This window comes from Enhydra lutris, unplaced genomic scaffold, assembly GCF_002288905.1.
Source record: "Enhydra lutris kenyoni isolate GAN:26980312 unplaced genomic scaffold, ASM228890v2 scaffoldscaffold34, whole genome shotgun sequence".
NCBI lineage: Eukaryota > Metazoa > Chordata > Mammalia > Carnivora > Mustelidae > Enhydra > Enhydra lutris.
This window is the reverse complement of record NW_019154118.1, coordinates 24,766,275-24,781,824: the sequence shown is the minus strand read 5'-3', so window position 1 is coordinate 24,781,824 and position 15,550 is coordinate 24,766,275. Positions and strand designations below refer to the sequence as shown.

General features: G+C 40.9%; 1 protein-coding gene across 6 annotated transcripts in view; it reads left to right on the top strand.

The window, feature by feature from the left end:
- Nucleotides 1-15,550, top strand: part of LOC111153730 (ATM serine/threonine kinase) — a 125,724-nt gene that overhangs the window by 7,215 nt on the left and 102,959 nt on the right. For all 6 annotated transcript variants that reach the window (XM_022512915.1, XM_022512913.1, XM_022512916.1 and 3 more), the window contains 3 exons: nt 2,405-2,569; nt 13,829-13,994; nt 14,662-14,900. In XM_022512915.1, coding sequence (XP_022368623.1) covers nt 2,405-2,569; nt 13,829-13,994; nt 14,662-14,900 — 570 coding nt within the window. The remainder of the gene's footprint in view (nt 1-2,404; nt 2,570-13,828; nt 13,995-14,661; nt 14,901-15,550) is intronic.

Genomic DNA, 15,550 nt, shown 5'->3' with positions numbered 1-15,550 from the left:
CTTAATAAGATAAAAAGAATGAGAAAAGTCCAGTGTCGGTAAACATTATTAAGTAGAAGGATATAGATGGCTCGTGAATGCTGTCTCAGAATGGTGGTATGAGATTTAAGTCTAAAAAGCAGTGGTTTAGCAGAAGTTCAGTTTTCCAGCTCTGAGGTGGCAGTTTGTGTGGATAGGGGCAAGCCTGTGTCACGGACTCCAGCACATGGAGAGGAAAGCTACACAGAAATACTGTGTACCTGCTTTTGCCCTGAATGATAGCCCTGCATTTATTAAAATTTGTTCCCTTGGCTGCTTACATTGGGTTTACCTATTTTAATTTGTACTTATAGAGTTATTGAGAGAAAGATATCTGGACCCATTTTTGCCCACTAGAAAAGTTTGCAGGGTATAATTTCGCTTTACGGTGAAAAAACCTTCAGTCACAAAATTAACAGTATTGGAAAATACACTTGGAAAATGTGTGAAAGTATCACTGTGTTGGGTTACAGGAATAAGTAGATGAAATTATCAGAGTAAGATTATTTAAGTGGTTGAAAGTTTGTGTTTTTATTTGAGGCTTCCTTTTCTTTCTAGTTTGACTTTGTAAGTTAAGCATCTTTATGCTCTGAACAAAACCAGAGCGTTACTGTCATGTCTTCTCACTTTGTGTTTTTCAAAGAGTTGGGGAGTTGATGGGAACTGAAACACATGTCCAGACTTAGCGTTGGTATTCAAGGTCTTCTGAAAGAGGCAGAGATTCGAAAACGAGAGTGAGGAAGGGAGCAATAAGCAGCTATCATTCATTCTTTTATGTAGGTGTTGGTCTGCTCTGCACGCCAGGTAGATGGGGCCTAGAGGATAGAAAGCCCAGCTTTGTAAAATGCGAAGTTTTGTGAGGGTCCTTAAATTCTCCTTAGTCAACTTAGTTGTCCCTTGGAGGCGGGTTTCCTCAGAAAAAGAACTTCAGTGTAATTCTTGAAACCTTTCTCAAATTTGGCGCAGGAAGGAAATTTGTTGAGATTGAGGCCGCAGGGAAATATGATTTCATCATGACATTAATTTGTGTAGTTAATAAATGTTTACTAAGCAAATATTATTTAGGACAGTTACCGGGCTGTGTTGCCATATAGAGATTAAGTAATTCCTTAGGGATGTTATCATATAGTAGATATTACAGTTAAGAGATGGTTACGAGGACTGTAAGAGGGAGGGGGCCGCAGGGTGTCATAGCAGAGGAACGTGATCGTGCATTTCGTCACTGGTTCAGTGCCCGAGAGTGTGGTATAAATCAAGTAAAAATGATAAACGGTTGTGTCAGTATTTATTTACTATAGTTTGATAAGAAAATGCTAAACTCCTCATAAGAAAGTGCTAAGCTAGAATATAATCAGATATATATATGACTTGTGGTCTGTTCATAGCTTATAACAAAAAAGTTATATGCCATTTTAAGATTGTTAATACTGAGGGCGCCTGGGTGGCTCAGTGGGTTAAGCCTCTGCCTTGGGCTCAGGTCGTGATCTCAGGGTCCTGGATTCAAGCCCCATGTTGGGCTCTCTGCTCGGCGGGGAGCCTGCTTCCTCCTCTCTCTCTCTGCCTGCCTCTCTGCCTACTTGTGATCTCTCTCTCTGTCTGTCAAATAAATAAATAAACTCTTAATTTTAGGACCTCTAATATATAAAACTGGAAATATTAGAGCCTTACATATTTATATGCCACAAATGCTTTTGTACAATATGAAAGTAATTTCGTTTTCAAAGCCCAATATTCTCCTTACAATCTTTTTTTTTTTTTTTAAGATTATTTATTTATTTGAGAGAAAGAGTGCATTGGTTGGGGGTGGGCGGCAAAGGGAGAGGGTCAAGCAGACTCCCTGCTGAGCAGGACCCCAGGATCATGGCCTGAGCTGAAAGCAGGTGCTTAAGTGACAGCCACCCAGGTACCCCATCCTTCTTACAATCTTTGGTTATTCTAATGGGTTCGTTCTTCGTAAAAGGTACCAAGAAACTGGATCATTTTAGGTCTAGTGCCAGAGACTGTGAATTATCAAGGATGGGGTGGATGATTGTTTTTGCTATATATTCCTGTAGCGATCAGCAAACTTTAGTAAAGTGACCAGTCGATGTTTTTGACTTTGTAGGCTATACAGTTTTGTGTCAGTTAGTCAGCTCTGCTGCTGTAGCATGAAAGTAGCCTTAGACAGTATGTAAATGAACGGTCATGGCTGTGACCCAGGAAAATTTTAGTTTCCAAAACAGGCAGTTGGGAGCATTTTGCCCACGGGCCCCAGTTTGCTAATTCCTGCTCTATGAGAAATTAGTTCATAGTAATGTCCCATAAGGAATTATTCATATAGCTGCAATTCCAAGTGTTCCTGTGTTTCTTAAGATTTATATGTTTTTATTTGTTTATTTTTCAATAGGAGCACCCAGACTGAAATGTCAAGAACTCTTGAATTATATCATGGATACAGTGAAAGATTCATCTAATGGTTCCATTTATGGAGCAGATTGTAGCAACATTCTGCTCAAGGACGTTCTCTCAGTGAGGAAATACTGGTGTGAAATATCTCAGCAACAGTGGCTAGGTATGTTTTGAAGTTTGTTATTTATAAATTTTTTTCTGTGAAATGAAATGTCACCAAAAGATCGGTCAGAATCTTTATCCCCCAGGTGACCTTGCAGTTTAACAGTATCTTAGTAAAATTAAATACTTACAGAATCCAGCCCTTAGTTTTCTTTATTATGAACTTCCTAAGTGATTGTCTCTATGAGAACTGGAACGTCACAGTTGAAAGAAGCCATCCCTGTCCTCGAGTTCTTCATAGACCAGTGACAAAAAAAATCAAGTGAACCAAAAATTACAGGGCACCATAACATAGATACGTTTGGGCGCAGTGAGTTCCCAGATCAGTGACACCTAAACCTCACCATGATTAAAAGAAAAAGAAGAAAACCAAGAAGGAGAGGTGTCGTGAAAGTGAAAGCAGCAGAGTTTCAGGTTGGAAGGGGTATGACATTTTAAGTGTGGTAGAAATGCTAAAACACAAAAGCATGCATTGGATTAGGCATAAATAGCAGGTCACTTTTAAGGTAAAAAGTAGTAAAAAGGATCTATAGGGCCCAGGGACTGCAACATAAGTAGAGTGGGTGTCCGAGGAATCTATTTTCGATTTCTAGGTGAAAAGTTCTGAGAGACCAAAAAGGAAGGAAGTTGTGATCAGAGACAAACATTTGAGTTTATGAATTTCAGAGGTGGAGCCTTTCTCTGAGTGGGTTCAGTGGGTGACAGTGGGGTTTGGCTTTAATGAAGTGACTCGAAGCTCTATGTCCAAGTCTTTTAATACAACCACCACTGAAAATCTAGAAACTCTGTGTTTTTCGTGGAAAGTATTTAAGATAAATTTTGCTAATTAAATGAAAAGACATTTGTCTGTATTGTTATTGTCAGTTTCTCATATTGAAAAAAGACACGTGTGGATGGTAAAACTGTGTTCTAATCAGTGCCCTGCACTATATTCCACTGTTCCCATATGAATGAAAGCCTTTTTAGCTTTGAGTGTTAATTTCTGAGGTGTCATCTCAGGCTTTTGTTCTTGTTCCGAGTGTGAGGGAGGCTGTGTCCCAAACTTGATCCTCACAACAAGTTTAAGAGAAGAGGTTAGTGATACCCAGGATGCTCTGATACGTCTCTCACCACTGTGGTCCATCCTAAGTATTCAGGAGGTTTGCGTATTTTAGATTAGTACTTCTAACCACGGGTCTCACTGAAACAAAGAGAATCCTTGCTGTAGTCTCCTTACTATGTCTGACCTGTTCTCTGAAATCCTCTTTCTTTTTGAACATATTACTGTCCTCTCTCATAATTTGGCCTTTTGATTGAATTATTTTTCTAGTTAGCTCCCTTTTCTCAAACTTCACTCTCCAGTGAGGACTATACTCAAGAAGTGGAGTTTATGTTCAGAATATATCTTTGGTAGAGGTGTTGATGGAACCCACAGTTAGAGATGAGATAGTCTAGAGGGAGAGTTTGGAGTGAGATGAGAAGATGCCCTGAGGCCTAGCCAGCATTTTCATATCAAGTTGGGATTAGCTTATTGAGTCCTACAAAAAGCTCTGCTGAAATTTTGGTGGGGCTGGATCCCAGGACCCTGGGATCAGGACCTGAGCCGAAGGCAGAGGCTTTAACCCACTGAGTCACCCAGGTGCCCCGAATTTTGGTGGGGATTGCACTCAGTGTATTGAACAATTAAGAAAGTGTCCTAAAGGAAAGATTCACAGCAGCCATACTCTCTAGTTTTGAAGGGGAAAAACACTTCATTGATATTATAAAAATCTAATAGAAACAGAAGAAAAGGAAAATCTACGCATAGATGAGGGCAGTAGTAAGCAGTAAGGGAGAATAAGACAGAGTTCCGTCAAATTGGGTACGTACAGCATCCAGCCCAGTCAGTTGGGGAAGCCCCAGCTGGAGTCTTGATTTCGAGGCCTGGACGGAGCATCCTCGCACTGGGGAGACTATACCCCATAAGGGCGGTATAGGGCGGTAGGGCAGAGACAAGGTTTGGAGTTAGACATTTGTTTGTGTGCAGTTTGGAGCTAGTCACATTCCTGTATCATCATGTCTTTACATATTCAAGGAGCTTGGTCTAGGTGATTTTGCCTCCCCTCCCGGATTCCACTGGGGGTGGGGGAACAGCCCAGCCTGGAGCTGAAGGGCATGGAAGGCCAAGTTTATAGCTCTTGGTGTCCAGACCAGAAAGGCCACTTCTGACCTGGAGGCCGGCTCCCACGTTACTTATGCAGCACAAGTCTCACCAGCAACATTCTTCAGCTGCCTGCACGCGTGCAGGTCGGGGTGGTCGGTCATGCAGGACCCATCACAGGAACCTCCATCCATAAAAGACAGGAAGAACAGACCTCATGACCACATGGAGTCTGCCAGTCTGTGAAGATGATACCTCTCTTTATTTAGTTTTTTTTTTTACCTAAAGAAATCAGTGTTTTATGATTCTTAGCATACAGAATTTATGTATTTTTATTAGATTTATATTGCAGTAGTTTGTAAGTTGTGTAGTTTAAAAAATTTCAATTTCCATATTCATTCCTATCATACAGGTGGTTTTTGTGTCATTAATGTTGTTCCTGGGACCTTGCTAAAATCACTTATTAAATCTAGGAGCGCTGTTGTAGCTTCTGTGGGATTTTCTCTTTAGACAGTCATATATTATCTGCATTTCCCCACCCCCCCCCATTTGTGAGCCATGTGACTTTCACCTATTTATTTTTCTGCTGTATTATATTGGCAGGGATCTTCAGTATGATTCGTTTAAATGGTGAAATGAACATCCCATAAAATTTACCATTTTAACCCTTTCTAAGTATAGAGTTCAGTGGCATTAAGTGTGTCCACATTGTTGTGCAACCATCACTTTCCATTTGTAGCCCTCGGTCATCTTCCCAAACTAAAATGCTGTCCTCAATAAACAACACCCCCTCCCCCCTGCGCCCCCTTCCCACAGCCCTTGACAAGCGTTCTGCTTTCTGTATCTGTGAGTTTGACTCCTCCGGCTGCCTCCAGTGAGGGAAGTCGTAACAGTCTTTGTCCTTCTATGAATCCGTTACTGTGCTCATTTCCCCCGTGTCTTCAATGTTCATCCATGGGGTGGCACGACTCAGGGTCTACTTCCTTTCTAAGACTGAGTTGCGTGTATGTACTGCATTTGGACATTCCTCTGTCATTGGACACTTGAGTGGTTTCTGCCTTTTGGGTATTATGAATAACGAATGCTGTTATGAACCGGAGTGTTCAAATAGCTCTTTGTGTCCTTTCAGTTCTTTTGGGTATTTATCCAGAGGTGGAATCGCTGCATCATAGGCTGATTCTCTGTTTAATGTGTTGAGGACCAACAAACTGTTTTCCACAAGGTCTGCGTCCCTTTACCCGTTTTACAGACGGAGCAGCAATCACAGGTGTTCGGTTTCTCCGCGTCCTTACCAACGCTTATTCTTTTTCTTGTGTTGGTATCAGCCATCCTGATGTGAGTGTGTGTGAAGTGGTATCTCATTGGGGTTTTGATTTGCATTTCCGTAATGACTAGGGATGTTGAGTTTTTTGTATGCTAATTGGCCATTTATATATCATCTTTTGAAAAGTATTCACATCTTTTGCCAAGTTGTGTGGTTTTTTTTAAAGATTTTATTTATTTATTTGACACACAGAGAGAGATCACAAGTAGGCAGAGAGGCAGGCAGAGAGAGAGAGAGAGGAGGAAGCAGGCTCCTTGCTGAGCAGAGAGCCCGATGCAGGGCTGGATCCCAGGACTCTGAGATCATGATGTGAGCTGAAGGCAGAAGCTTTAACCCACTGAGCCACCCAGGCGCCCCGTTTGCCCAGTTTTTAATTGGGTTATTTCATTGTGGTTGAAATGTAGGAGTTCCTTATAATTTCTGTGTATTAACCCCTTATCAGATGAGTGGTTTGCATTTTCTTGCATTTCATGGGTCGCCTTTAACTCTGATGTTTGTGTCCTTTGATATATAAAAGTTTTATTTAAAAAAAATTTTTTTAAAAGATTTTATTTATTTGAGAGAGAGAGCACAAGGAGGGCAGAGGGAGAGGTAAACTCCTTGCTGAGCAGGGAGCCCAATGCAGGACTGGATCCCAGAACTCCAGGATCATGAGCTGAGCTGAAGGTAGACAACTGACTGGGCCACTCAGGCATGCAAAAGTTTTATTTTGATGAGTACAAGTAATCTATATATTTTTTGGTTGCCTTTGCCTTTGGTGTCATTTCCAGGAGATCATTGACAAATCTAACATCATAAAACTTTTCCTCCATGTTTTCTTCTAGGAGTTTTGTAGTTTTTCCTCCAGTGTAATTTTGAATAGGAGTAGTGAGAACACACCTTGTTCTGTTCTTGGTTTTAGGGGGGAAGCATTCATTGTTTAGCCATTAAGCATGATATTAGCTCTCAGTATGGGCTGACAACTTTCTGTTCAATTTCTACTTGCTCATGGTTTTTATCATGAGTGGATATTGAATTTTGTTAAATTTCTTTCTTCATCTGTTGAGATAATCCTATGAGTTTTTCTTTAGTTTCTTGATAGGATGAATTACACTGATGAGTTTTTCTTTCTTTTTTTTTTTTTTTTAAGTTTTTTAAAAAAATTTATTCATTTGAGAGAGACACAGAGCATGAGCAGCGGGGAGAGGCAGAAGCAGACTCCCCGCTGACCTGGGAGCCAGAGATGGGGCTCGATCCCAGGACCCTGGGATCATGCCCTGAGCCAAAGGCAGACGCTTAAACTGACTGAGGCATCCAGGGGCCCCTACACTGATGAATTTTTCATAAGTTAAGTCAACCTTGTGTTCCTGGGATATACTCCACTAGGGCATGATGTATATCCTTTTTACATATTACTAGATGAATTTGTTTTAGTTGTTGAAGGTTTTTAGCTATGAATTCAGTTTCTTTAATAGATACAGGAATATTTACTTTATTCCTTTTTCAGTTAGCTCTGGTAATTTGGTTAAGAATTTGTACATTTTAAGGCACCTGGCTCAGTGGGTTAAGCCTCTGCCTTCAATTCAGGTCGTGATCTCAGGGTCCTGAGATCGAGCCCCGCATTGGTCTCCCTGCTCAGTGGGGAGCCTGCTCCCCCACCCCCTCGCCTGCCTCTCTGCCTACTTGTGATCTCTGTCAAATAAATAAAATCTTAAAAAAAGAAAGAATTTGTACATTTTAGCTACGCTGTTGATGTAGGAGCATAAAGTTCTCAGATGTTATTGCCTTTTTATCCTTTTAATGTATGTAGGCTCTAGTGGTATTACCTCTTTCAGTGTTAATTTCTCATCTTATTATTCTTCTGTTTATTTTGAGTTTAATTTTTTCTCTAATTTCTTAAGATAGAAGCTTAGGTCATATGTGCATTTAATACAATGAATTTTTCTCTAAACTGCTTTGTTGTATCTCACACATTTTGACAATGTTTTATTTTCATTTTTCTTCAGTTTAAAATATGTCCCAGTTTTTCTTGATAGTTCTTTTACTTCTGGATTATTCGGAAGTGTGTAATTTAATTTCCAGTTTGGGTAATTTCCTATTTTGTTTTCCCTTTTTATAGTTTTCAGTCTAAATATATTATGGTCAGAGAACATACTTTTTATCATCTAAGTTATTTACAATTGTTATAATTTCTTCTATGACCCAGGATAAGGTCTGACTTGGTGAGTACTCCGCATCCATTTGAAGAGAATGTATATTTGCTGTTGTTGGGTGAATTATTCTAGACATGGCACTTAGAGCCTGTTGGTTGATGGTGCTCAGTTCTGTAAGACTAATGTGAAACCCGAGTGGCAGGTGAGGAAAAGGATTAGCAAATACAGCACTTTCAAAAGCTTTGGTCGTACAGGGAAGGGAAAAAGGGATCCTGTTAAAGATGGGAGTGATTGGAGTATATGTAAGCGAAATGGGAAGGAGTCCATGGAGAAACAGTGGTTGAATACACAAGAAAATGGACTGTGTTTTTTAAAAATTAATTAATTATTATTATTTATTTTTAGAGAGAGCAGTTGTGCACAGGAATGGGGTGGGGGATTGGAGCAAAAGGAGAGGAAGAGAGAATCCCTGGCAGGCTCCACACCCAGCATGGAACCCGACACAGGGCTCGATCCCACCATCCTGAGGTTGTGACCTGAGCTGAAATCAAGAGTCGGGTGCTTAATTAGCTAAGCCACCCACGTGCCCCTCTGTGTTTTCTGAGAATAAGTGTTTCCAAAGTAAGCCCTAGGATTGTCCCAAGGAGGAAGATAGTTTTCCTAATAAGGTAGGAAGGAAGAAATATTGAAAACCTTTAGTGTCTTTCCCGTACAACTAGGATAAAATAGGGACTCCTTTTCTAGGCCTTGGAAGCACTGGGTAATTCTGCTTCTGCTTATCTATCAGGCCGTAACTATGAGCCACCCCCATCCTGCATATTTCCGTATTCTAGCTACAGTGGCTTTTATTCAGATTCTCTAACCTGGTGGTTTCCACACCTTTTCTTAAAAACAGACTTTATCTTTTTAGAGCGGTTTCCGATTCATAGCAGAATTGAGCAGGAAGTAGGGAGTTCCCATAAACCGCCTGTCACACATGCATAGCTGCTTCTGCTGTCAACATCCTGCACCAAAGTGGCACATTTGTTTCAGGCAGCGACCCTGCGCCGGCAGCTCATCCCACCCGAAGCTCAGAGTTTACATTAGGATCAGTCTTGGTGTTGTACGTTCTGTAGATTTTGACAAACGTAGAACAACATGTATTTATCATTATGGCATCAACTAGAATAGTGCCACTGCCCTGGAAGTCCTCTGTGTGCTGCCTGTTCATCCTTCCCCTCGTACCGATCTCTAGCAACCAGTGATCTTTTTACCGTCTCTAATTCTGCCTTTTGCAGAATGTCGTTTAGTTGGCATCACACAGTATGTCGTCTTCCCATGTGGGCTGCTTTTGCTTGGTAATATGCGTTTATGGTTCCTCCATGTTTTTTTGTGGCCTTATAGCTGATTTCTTTTTAGCACCAAATAATATTTCATTGCATGTACCACAGTTTGATTATCCACTCACTCACTGAAGGATGTCTTGATTGCTTCCAAATTTTGGCAATTATGAATAAAGCTGCTGTACACATCCATGTGCAGATAAAATTTTCAGCTCATTTTGGGTAAATAACAAGAAGTGTGATTGCTGAATCAATCATATGATAACAGTATGTTTAGTTTGGTAAGAAGCTGCCAAAGCGATCTTCCAAACTGGCCGTTGTTGATTTCTATATTAAATATCAGTAAAACTTGATTTTTTTTTTAAGATTTTATTTATTTGACAGAGATCACAAGTAGGCAGAGAGGCAGGCAGAGAGAGAGGGGGAAGCAGGCTCCCTGCTGAGCAGAGAGCCTGATGGGGGGCTCGATCCCAGGACCCTGGCATCATGACCTGAGCCAAAGGCAGAGGCTTTAACCCACTGAGCCACCCAGATGCCCAGCTTGATTTTTTTTTTTTTTTTTTAAAGATTTTATTTATTTATTTGACAGAGAGATCACAAGCAGGCAGAGAGGCAGGCAGAGAGAGAGGAGGAAGCAGGCTCCCCTAGACAGCAGAGAGCCCGATGCGGGGCTCGATCCCAGGACTCTGAGATCATGACCTGAGCCGAAGGCAGCGGCTTAACCCACTGAGCCACCCAGGCGCCCCCCAGCTTGATTTTTTAAAAAAGATTTATTTATGAGAGAGAGAGAGAGAGAAGGAGAGAGAGCGCAAGCATGCTTACGCGCTCATGTTCACAAGGCGGGGAGGGGGAGAGGGGAATGGAGAAACAGACCCTGGGCTGAGCACGGAGCCCAGTGCAGGGTTCGATCCCAAACTGAAGACCATGACCTGAAATGAACCAAGGCAGAGGCTAAACTGACAAAGCCATCCAGACCAACCCCTAAAGTTGATTTTTATTTGTAATTAATTTTAATTTAAAAAATAAGGGTTCTAGTATTTCCTTCTGACACTGCTGTGGATCATCTCATGCCCTCTTTATTTTGAGAGTGCAAGGCCTTTCTCCCCTTGTGGCATTTGTCCTTTTCTTGGCAGAGGCTCCCCTTTGTGTGGCTGCTTTCTTCTCCCCCTGCAGGTCTTGGCTTAAATGTCATTGCCGTTTTCTGATTGCCCTTCCTAAATTTGTTCTCTTTATTTCTACCACAGTGCCCTTTGTCCTTTGTAGTACTTTTGTGAAAGTCAGTACTTTCGTGAAAGTCTCAGTTCATGGGTCAAAGAGAAAGTCTCAAAGGAAATCAAAGTAAGCTTGGAACTGGATGAGAATAAAAAAATACAACATGTCAAAAATTGTAGAATGCAGCTAAAGTTCTGTTGAGAGGGTAATTTATGGCACTAACTGCCTATATTACAAAAGAGGGAAAAATATCAAATCAGTAATCTTAGTTTCCATCTCAAACTAGAAAAACAAAACCAAAAACTTTGAAGCAAGCAGAAGAGCAGAAATCACTGAAATTGAAAACAGAAAAACAGAAGAGAGCGTTTAATGAAACAAAGCTGATTCTTTGAAAATATCAGTGAAATCTAGAACTGCTAGTAAAAGTGACTAAGGACACAAATCGCTGAGAGTAGGGAGGAAATGGATATAATTGCCATCCTACAGGTATTAGAAGAGTATTAAGAGCACGCCTTGAACAACCCTGTGCACGTCAACTTGACCAGTGAAGTTACACGGGCCGGCTGCTTAGAACCACTCCTTGTCAGAACTCTCCCGATATGAAATGGGTAATTGAATAGTTCTGTAGCTATTAAAGAAAGTGAATCCACGATTTAAAACCTTTCGTAAAAGAAGTTGGGAACAGGACAAGGACGTCTGCTCTCACTACTCCTGTTCAGCACTGTACTGCAGTCTCTAGCCAGGGCAGCTCAGCCAGGAGCAGAAAGGAAAGGCCTCCAGGTTGGAAAGAAGAAAGGAAACTGTTCCTATTTGCAGGTAGCATGATTGTCTATGTATAAAGTCCCAAGGAAGCTACAGTTAATTGAGTTTTATTAACTCCAGAAGCTCTTTTTATTATCATTTTCCTTCACTGTCCTTTGAGCTTTTTTGTTGTTGAGCTCATGGAGGAAATGAATTCACCTGCAAGCATGTCCTACAGCCTCTTTTTTTATTTTTTGAATTAGTTGAACCTCTACGCTTCTGCAACTTTCACTGAATGTCTTATGCCAGTTTTTTTAACCACTTACTAGGATAGTATGTGGGATTCTGAGAGAGTTGGGGTCACTTCCCCCAACTAACAAAAGGCCTAAAGCTTGAGCTTTAATCGAAGATAGTTGGCATTCTCATTTCCCCTCTCTGCTCCTATCAGGTAATAAGAGGGAAATGATCGGGGGCGCCTGGGTGGCTCAGTGGGTTAAAGCCTCTGCCTTCGGCTCAGGTAATGATCCCAGGGTTCTGGGATCAAGCCCTGAGTCAGGCTCTCTGCTCAGCAGGGAGCCTGCTCCCCCGCCTGCCTCTCTGCCTCCTTGTGATCTCTGTCAAATAAATAAATAAAATCTTTAAAAAATTTAAAAAAAAGGGAAATGATCAAGATAACCATTCCTGTTTGTTTTTTTTTTTTTAAGGTTTTATTTATTTACTAGAGAGCGTGCATGTGCATGTGCACATACTAGTGGGGGGGTGGGGGAGCCAGAGGACAGGGAGAGGGCAAGCAGATGTCCCACAGACAGCAGAGCCTGACGCAGGACTCGATCCCAGGACCCTGATATCGTAACCTGAGCTGAAGTCAGATGCCTCACCAACTGAGCCATCCAGGTCATCCCCCTCCAGTTCCTTTTTTCTTGTTTCCACATTTCTATGTATTAACTCACAGTTTTTAACCATTTACGTATTGTAATGACAGAAATTTGGGAAGCACTGATGCAGAGTTGTATAAATTAATGTCAGCTACAATAGGAATCGTTTGAACAATCATTTTCTTTACAATAATGTTTGAGGTATTTATATTATTCTTTTGTGTTTGAATCTGATTTTAAATTATCTCTGCAGAATTATGTGATACATACAGTTACAAAGGAAGATACCATAGGTGTTACTCTCACTCGTTTTTACCAGCCAAGGACTCTCTTTATTTATATGGGGAGCAAATCCTGCATTAGCAGCTTTGGTTTTAGCTCCTGGTTCTGGGAGACGATTCTCAGCGCATCTCACCTTTTCTGCATACTTACGAGTGACCCTGACTGCTCTATTCCTGACTTTTTTTAAGTATGTGTGTATAGTGAACCTTGGAAGGTGGAGATGGTGACAGAGATGATGGCTTCCTCAGAGCCAAGGACAGCTTGCTGCCTGTGTGTCGCAGAAAGCTCGATGGTTCTCTCACTGTTTGCGCGTGTGTCACCTGTCCCTTTTCATGTTACCTTGGGGATTGAGGAATTTATGCAGAAAGGAAGGTACTCAGTCGGGAATAGTTTGTCTTCTGCCAGCATCCATGAAACTGGCATTCTGATCCCTTAGCTTACAAGTAGAGTAAAATCTCAGCCCCTTGACAGCATTCTTGATACATTTTACACTCGTTATTAATCAGACCGCCTCAAGACAAAGCGGTGGCCTGTGCACTGTCCCATGCTCTGTTAGACCTAAAGGAAAGGACACAGATAGAAGTCAAGCAGCTTGTCGAAGGGCTGGCTGCACATACTCTCTGGCCAAAAGTTGTTTCTCTCTTGAAGGCATTTTATGTAAAATAAAGTCAAATATGGATGTGATACTTTTACCATATTAAATGTAAATTAAGGGACGCCTGGGTGGCTCAGTCAGTTAAGCGGCTGCCTTTGGCTCAGGTCATGATCCCAGGGTCCTGGAATCGAGTCCCCATTGGGCTCCTTGCTCAGTGGGGAGCCTGCTTCTCTGCCTCTGCCTGCCACTCTGCCTGCTTGTGTTCTCTCTCTCTTTCCCTCTCTGACAAATAAATAAAATCTTAACAAATAAAAATAGAAAATAAATGTAAATTAGTATGATTTTAAATCTTTTTCTCTATATGGGATTACTGAAATTTATTTATTTAAAAAGATTTATTTACTTAGCGAGCAGGTGGGGCAGAGGAGGCGGGGGGAGAGAACCTCAAGCAGACTCCCCGCTGTGTGCGAACCCTGATACGGGGCTTAATCCCAGGACCCCAAGATCATGACCTCAGTGGAAGCCAACAGTTGGATGCTTAACTGACTGAGCCACCCAGCTGGCCTGGAATATTGAAATTTAAATTAAATCAAGACCTTTAAGTTAAACGCTTTGATAGTTTTCTTTTTAATAACTAATTTTTTTTTTTTTTTTTAAGAATTGTTCTCTGTGTACTTCAGTCTGTACCTTAAACCTGCACAAGACATTAATAGAGTTTTAGTGGCTAGAATAATTCATGCTGTGACCAAAGGATGCTGTTCGCAAACTGATGGATTAAATTCCAAATTTTTGGATTTCTTTTCCAAAGCTATTCAACATGCAAGGTAATCTAATCTCTTTTTGTTTTGCTTTGTATTAAAAACCTGTTTGATTTTCCTGTAAGACCATGTTTTAGCTCCAGTAACTAAAAATGTTACCAACTGAAAAAACAAAACAAAGCTGGCCCATTATAGTAGAATTAGTGGATTCCCAAAGAAAGTGTCAGCTGTGTGCTTCCTGAATATCCAAAGGCAGATGGAACATGAAAACCACGTTCATAAGTGGAAGATCAGTGTTGCTTATCTAGGGACAGGAAAAACTAAATGTCCTTTTAAGTAGTTTTATTTCCTCCATTTTTGAAAATAGATGTACTAAGAAAAAATAAAATAGGAACAAACTTTGGAAGTGCCAGTATCTGACATTTGTGTGACATTACCCAGTCACGTGAAGTGCTGTATAAATGGTGGTGTTAGAAATCAGTTTCGCATCAGTTTGTACAGTGTTTCACAGCAGGGAGCGAGTAGGGAGGATGGCTCAGCACCAAAGAAGAGCTGTTTTGTTTGTTCTGTTGCTCATATTTTTTTGTTTCTGAATCGTTCTGGAACTAAGGCTACTGTTACTTGAAGATGAGATTTTTTTTTTTTCTTTTCAGCATGCAACTTCATAACTGCCATCAGTTTTCATTTTTCTGCCCTGTTACCCCAAGCTGAGTCTGTTTATTTTCTGTGACAGACAGGAAAAGGGTTCTGCAGGTCTGAATCACATCTTAGCAGCATTTGTTATCTTCCTCAAGACACTGGCTGTTAACTTTCGAATTCGAGTGTGTCAATTAGGAGATGAAATTCTTCCTGCCTTGCTTTATATTTGGACTCAACATAGACTTAATGACTCCTTAAAAGAAGTAATTATTGAATTACTTCAACTGCAAATATATGTGCATCATCCAAAGGGAGCGAAAACTCAAGAAAAAGGTATAAAAGTTTTTGCTGTTTTGAATTTGCTTCTTCATTAAAACATAGAGGCTTAAGTATGAAATTTTCTATTTCGTAGGAGGTTGTGACCTTCCTCTGGATTGTTGTACTTGGTTAATGTTATTAGTCTTGAAGGTGCTTCTCACACTTTTTTTTTTTAGAATTTGAAGCTGTGGTAACAAATCCTGTCCTGCCTTACCATGTGTTTAGTACAGTTGTAAGTATTGTGAGGAACACAGACGAATGGGAGATGCTGTTCCTCTAGCAGCTGTTGACGTGGCAATAATTAGGTGCCAGAAGGGATGACACAGACTGGAGTGTGAGTGAGTTTGGAGAAGATAGGGTCTTGTGTCTCTACATACTGCTCTTATTAGAAGGTAAAAGAGATAAATGTGGACTGCGAACAGAGAGATTAATCAGTTCCTCAGGAAGATGTGTCCATACTGCCTTAAACCTCACACTCAATCCAGGCCGCCGTTTTTTCTGGAAAACCAGAAATGGTTTTTTTCTGGGAAACCAGAAATGAATGACTTCTCCTCCTTTGATACCATTCCATCTGTCTCTCACCAAGAGAGTGTTGCTTGATAACAGATAGTGCATATTTGAAAGTGGTTGAGAGAGTAGATCTTAAAAGTACTCATCACAAAGAA